This window comes from Lathyrus oleraceus, chromosome 2, assembly GCF_024323335.1.
Source record: "Lathyrus oleraceus cultivar Zhongwan6 chromosome 2, CAAS_Psat_ZW6_1.0, whole genome shotgun sequence".
NCBI lineage: Eukaryota > Viridiplantae > Streptophyta > Magnoliopsida > Fabales > Fabaceae > Lathyrus > Lathyrus oleraceus.
In genome coordinates this window covers 491,429,734-491,436,328 of record NC_066580.1, presented here as the reverse complement: position 1 = coordinate 491,436,328, position 6,595 = coordinate 491,429,734, and the positions used below count along the sequence as shown (strand labels likewise).

At 29.9% G+C, this 6,595-nt stretch overlaps 1 protein-coding gene across 1 annotated transcript; it reads right to left on the bottom strand.

Moving 5' to 3' along the window:
• Window positions 1–1,560: 1,560 nt before the first annotated feature.
• LOC127120931 (uncharacterized) lies at window positions 1,561–6,254 on the bottom strand. The gene is made up of 2 exons (XM_051051549.1): window positions 5,953–6,254; window positions 1,561–1,730 (listed from the first exon to the last, which is right to left on the bottom strand). Exons 1-2 carry the CDS (start codon window positions 6,237–6,239, stop codon window positions 1,601–1,603), a joined length of 417 nt encoding a protein of 138 aa, XP_050907506.1. The 5' UTR covers window positions 6,240–6,254; the 3' UTR covers window positions 1,561–1,600.
• Window positions 6,255–6,595: the final 341 nt, after the last annotated feature.

Genomic DNA, 6,595 nt, shown 5'->3' with positions numbered 1-6,595 from the left:
TTATTATTATTATTATTATTATTATTATGTCAATAGTTTGTTGATGATTGTTTTCTTGAAATTTTTGAAAAAAATATTCAATTTTTTATTTTGTAAAAATAATATTTCTTTACTATTATAAATACCTTAACCAAGTAAAACAAAGTCACTTCATAATGCAAATTTAAATATTTTTGTTTTAAAATATGAATTTATAATTATAAAATGAGTAAAATTGTAATATAAATTTAATCTCTAAATATCCGAAAAAATGAGAGAAAAAGAGAGAGAGTGAGAGTGTCTTAAAAAGAATTGTGCTTGATATGAAAAAATGAAATAAAATATATTGATTAAATAGAATAATCTCAAAGTTAAATGAATAAATATGAGCCTTTATATTAAAAAAATGAAAGGGAAGTTTTACTTTGATCTCTCTCTCTCTCTCTCTCTCTCTCTCTCTCTCTCTCTCTCTCTCTCTCTCTCTCTCTCTCTCTCTCTCTCTCTCTCTCTCTCTCTCTCTCTCTCTCTCTCTCTCTCTCTCTCTCTCTCTCTCTCTCTCTCTTCTCTCTCTCTCTCTCTCTCTCCTCTCTCTCTCTCTCTCTCTCTCTCTCTTCTCTCTCTCTCTCTCTCTCTCTCTCTCTCTCTCTCTCTCTCTCTCTCTCTCTCTCTCTCTCTCTCTCTCTCTCTCTCTCTCTCTCTCTCTCTCTCTCTCTCTCTCTCTCTCTCTCTCTCTCTCTCTCTCTCTCTCTCTCTCTCTCTCTCTCTCTCTCTCTCTCTCTCTCTCTCTCTCTCTCTCTCTCTCTCTCTCTCTCTCTCTCTCTCTCTCTCTCTCTCTCTCTCTCTCACACATTGCATATAATATCTATTTTTTAATAAAAATTAATAAAAGTTTAAGGTGGCCATGGCTATCCCTGTCCCAATGTGACTTCACCATTAATGATAATTATATTTAATATCGATAATGTTTCAAATAAGACTAATATCGATATGATAAGAGTTTGATTATGTAACTTTTAAGAATATAGTTCAAATCTCATAAGAAACACTTATATATTTTATTTATTTATTTAAAACTTTGGTATTTGCATTACATAAAACCGATAAAATACTTTTCAATTATTAATTAATATCATTATTACTATTATATATTTTTATGGATTCAAAAATACTGAAAATATGAGTAATATTTAATTCGTTTTTATCTACTATTATAAGAAGTCACACTCATCTCCATTAATTTGATGTATCCTTAGAATACTTTAGTCCAATCTTTAAAATATCATGTTTGATGAACATACACTTTTCTAAAATTCTAACATTTTTCCAAAACACGTAAAAAAAATTGAAACCCAATGACCAAATGTACCATTAAATTGAGTACAAACACAAATAGATCCAACATGAAACATACATATGTCAAATAAAAACTTGTAAATCAACCAAACAATTCAATTATTCTCAAATGAAACCACGAAAATAACAACAATAGAAAGGGAAATTTAACAGTCAGAACAAAGTTTTGTTAACTATCTTTGCAATTATTATGAAATGAACTTGCAAAATAATCAAATTTGTCACAACTTTGCTTTATTCCAAAACTAAAGAAAAACCATGCATTGCTTCACTTTTTGTTAATATCATCAGTTTCCTCTTTTGCAGAATCTGATTTTTTAGAACACATGTCAACTGTATAATTTTCAGATATCATCTGATTTTGTCGACATTTGGGAGAGCAAAATGCCGAAAAGATGCTGAAATATAAATAAAAATAATTAATTAATTAATGTAACATTCAATAAAAAATAATTATAACACTCACACACTAACTATACCACAATCCATCACGAACTACTGCCCTAATGTATTATCATGAAAAGATATACTTACTAAAGCTATACGACATTAAAAGATTTGCTAAAGAAAATCAATAGATACAAAAATCTATATGTTTAGACATTCTTTAAACTTCCCATATATGTTATTGTATGGGAATATAATATTTTCGAATCGGAAACTTTCTTATGAAGATACATTTCAAATTTACATGAATGAGTTACAATATTACCTAGAATTAACTAAGATATGTGGTGTATGATTATTAAATCATGTAATCACATGTATTAATTCAAAATAACCAATAAATGTGATGTTAGATTATACAACTTTTTGTAATTTACACATATATGTGTCATGGATATTGATTAAGTGATGATGTCAATGAATTTTCTCATAGTTATGGAAGGCTGATTGTATTGAAAAAAAAATCATCTATCATATAGAATAAATAAAGTCTAACTAAAGTTTAGTGTTTATAAAGAGTTATATTCATTATCTTGTAAATCAATTTTATAAATATTAAACTTTATATAATTCAAACATTATAATTAGAGAGAAAACATCAAATGACTTGAATTCAAAAGATTTAAATAAGGAATCCTCTAACTCCTTTCCTTTTTGTTTTAGTGATCGAATGTCTTAGTGATCTAGTTATTAAAGTTGAGGATATTGATCTTTACTTAGAATTTAAGGTGGGCACATCTAGGCTGGTGGTGTTTCATCTTTTAAGGTGGGCACATCTAGGCTGGTGGTGTTTCATCGTCAGTATACTGACGACACTTTCTTGGTGATTGATCCTACTTTAGAAAATTTGTGGATCATTAAGATTATTCTTAGAAATTTTAAGCGAACTTTAAAGTTTTGAATGAATTTTTTCAAGAGTAATCTTATATGGGTTAATTTTAACTCTAACTTTGTTTCCCTTGTCAGATATTTCCTCCACTATGAGATTGACTATCTTCGTTTCAAGTATCTTGGATTGTCAGGGCGGGCTAATCCTCGGCTTGATACCCCTTGGATTCCTTTAGTTAACTTGTTGGAAAAGAGGCTTAATGATATCCTCATATTCCTTTAGTTTAGGGGGTAGAGTGGTTCACCTTAATTTTATGCTTAATGATATCCTCATATTCTTCATGTCTTTTTTAAAAAATTTAAGGTTTGGAAAAAGTTTGTTAAGTTACAAAGAATGTTCTTTTAGGGGGACTAAAGGTGCTTCAAAGATATCCTAGATTAAGTGCGAAGATGTGTGCAAGTCTAAGAAAAAATGAGGTTCAGAGTGAGGGATCTTCAGTTGGTTAATCTTTCCCTTTTGAAAAAGTAGAGATGGAGGTTGCTAACATGATATTTGGGTCCCTACAGGGATATTCTTGTAGCTAGATATGGAGCTCCGTTGGTTTCATCTCTTTGTGGAAGGAGGATTGAGGGTTTTCGCTCTACTTCTTTCTAGTGGAAAGGTGTGTCTTTTCTTGTGTTTAAAGAGGAGGATAATTGAATTTGGTTTGTTGATGGTGTCATTAGAAAAGTATGGTCGGACACCCAAACTTCTTTTTGGAAGGACCTTTGGTTATGGTCCTTTCCCCTAAACACAAAGTTCTCTGATTAGTTCTGTAACTATTTTTGATATGATGGATTGGTATGAGAGATTAGTTTGATAGTTAATGGGGTCTTGATTTGGAATATTAGGTGGTGGAGACATTTCTTTCTTAGAGAGTTATATGTGTTTAAGGAGCTTTTTTCTATGCTTCGAGATATCACCATAGAGACAAGTGGATCTGAAAGCATGAGAGAGAATGATACTTTTTCACTTGCATCCGCCTATCTTGTTAATATGGTCAGTTTGAATTCTTCTTTTATTCCTCTTCTAACGTGAGTCGGATCCCCCGCCCTTTATCTAGATCAGTTGAGCTTGTTTAAAGATCTTGATTTTCTCTTGACAACTTTTGCAAGATAGACTTGCGTCTAGAGAAAACTTGTCTAAGAGAGGTGTGGTTTATGATCTTAAGAGGATTATTTGTCCATTTTGTAATTTTTCGGTCGAGTCGGTCTCTCATCTCTTTGTTTCTTGTGAGTTTGTCTTGTCTGTATGGTATAGAATCTTTAAGTGGTTGGGGTGACAAATGGTAATTCCTAATGATCCTATGGTGCTTTTTGAATCTTTTCTTTTATTAGGGGTAAGTTTAAGTATAGGTGTGGTTATCTCTTGGTTCAGCATAATGTGGTTTGGTCCATCTGAAAAGTTCGTAATGATGTAATTTTAAGGAAATCGCAAAAATCAATGAAATATGTAGAAGAAAAGAGTATTTTTTGGACTGAAAATGATTTATTGGTAGATAGGGGTGAACTCTTGCACTTTCTCTTAATGACTTCAGAACTATATCTTCTACTTACAAATATAGGGAACCGAGGGTTTACCTTGATTCATAGGTAGGTGTTGAATTTTGATTTTTTATTGTTCTTTTAATGAGATGTGGTCTGTTGGTGGTGGACTTGGCAGTTTGAGGCCTAACTTTTTGTCAGCATAGTGGTTTTTGTTAGTATCTTAAACCTTTTATCCGTAGGAACATGGGTAACAAAATGGATTCGGTCCGTTGGACAATGCCTGTTTTGCCCACAGTTTAATGCGGGACATACCAAGGGTTTAGGCCCCCACCCTCTAATGTGTATGCACCCTCCCACCCCATTTTTTTGCGGGCACATGCATTTGCATATATTATTATGTTTTTAGGCTTAAAAGGTGCAGTGTCTGCAGACTTTCTCCGCCTCGCCCTCACTTTTTTGCAGGACGGACCTAGATTTTATGTCTGCATCCTCAACTATATTTACCCATTCCACCATGTTCTTTTACGGGCTTTTGCATGACGAGCCTTAACGGGGTGGACATGTTCGTTTGCCTCCCCTACGTAGGAACCTTTTGATCTATAGTTTTGATTAATTGTATTTGTATGTCTCTAAATTCTTTTGTTCAAAATATGATCAATTATACGAAAGAGAATATGGGGAAAAAATCTAAAACCTACTTTTCTATACAAATAATAATAATTTTTATAAGATAATGATTATGATTTGATAGGATTCATATAAAATGATTCAACAAATCCGGTAATTACACATTCATGAACGGTCTAATTTAAATTATTTATTTTAAAATTATAAAATAAAAAATATTGTATTCTATTAAATATCAAACAATAATAATGTTTTGACTGCATGTAAAAAATAATTAAATAAAAACCAGTTTCAAACATTTACAATCTATTAGACAATGAACCTAGACGATTGTTTTTCCTCTTTAATGATTTATTTTTGTTATTGTCCTAGTGGTCAATATATATTCAAATAAATATTTGTAGATAGAGAAAAATATAGTGATTCAACAAATCCCACAATCACATTGTCACACATAAGTTATTGACCAACTTATATTAATTAAATTATGCAATCACACAGTCACGCATATATATATGTCCAATTTATATTTATCATTTTTTCAATTCCAAAAAAAAAATTAAATCTATTTTCTATTCATCCTATCAAATAGTACTTTGATTGTGTGATTGCGTTGTAAATGGTAATTGAAGCAAAATCAATGTCAAAGATTTACTCTCTAATGTTTTTTTATATTGTCCTATATTCTCTAGTCATTATTATAAATAAATTTTTTTATTATTATTATATGTGATAGTTAATATATTTAGACCATACATGGACTAGATATATTAATTGTTAAATATAATAAAAAAAAATAAATTTATTTATAATAATGACCAAAGAATATAATAGTATCGCAAATAAAAAAAATAGTGATATTCATTCGAGTTTGCAATTTTGCATAAAATATCATTATAATTAAATCCTTAGACTTTAAAAATAAAGACGAAAATAGATGTTTGAATGAATGACTAGAACATGAAAAAAAATGTAGTCTATGTAATTAACATATTAGTATCCCTAGATGAAAATTATAGTTGGAAATTTTTAATTCAAATTTCAAACAAGATGTTAGATGTAGCTAATAATATTGTCAATTGAGTTTGATATTGATAAAGTTCACTTCATCTTTATTGTTCACTTCTCATAATTAATGCTGAAATATTTGAAAAGAATAGAAAAATGAGAGAAAGGAGAAACAATACTTACCCATACATATAGATCTCTTCTTCAATCGTGTTCTTGCACCATCGACAAGCTTTTAGAAATTCTCCAAACATCATTTGAGATGTCTTTTTGGTGGCAACATTTGAAGCAGACGAAGGAACCGTAAGTTGTTTACCTTTTAGCACCATAACATTATCCGATGTTGGATTTTGAATGATATTTTGATCATCAACAATTTGATCACAAGCAACTACAACAGTCGATGAATCATCTAAAGAAGTGAGTGAAAATGATGAACCAAAACGACGTCTTTTAGGATTGGGATCCATTAGAGTCTTAGAAGAATGAAGTTAGAGTTTGGTGTTTGTGATAGTATAACAAAGAGTTTTTTTTTCTTAAAGTTTAAAATTCATTTGACTATTATTCTTTTTACATTTCCAATGCACAAGAAATATAATAGTGTAAATACATTTTATTTTTTTAAGTCAAAAAATATATTATAGTGCACAAGTCAAATTAAAATAATTTAGTGAGTTTTAAGTTGAAATTAAAGTATTGTTTATTGTGTCATAATATAATATTGGTGCAATAAAATAATTAAATTTAGAAGAAATAATTATTAATTCAAAATATATTATAGTGCACAAGTTAAATTTAAATAATTAAGTGAATTTTAAATTGAAAT

Excerpts from the sequence above, each read along its gene's own strand:
- LOC127120931 (XM_051051549.1), bottom strand. The coding sequence starts at position 6,239 with ATGGATCCCAATCCTAAAAGACGTCGTTTTGGTTCATCATTTTCACTC. Across the intron at positions 1,731-5,952 it reads GAAGAGATCTATATGTATGG|CATCTTTTCGGCATTTTGCT; the intron begins GTAAGTATTGTT and ends TTTATATTTCAG.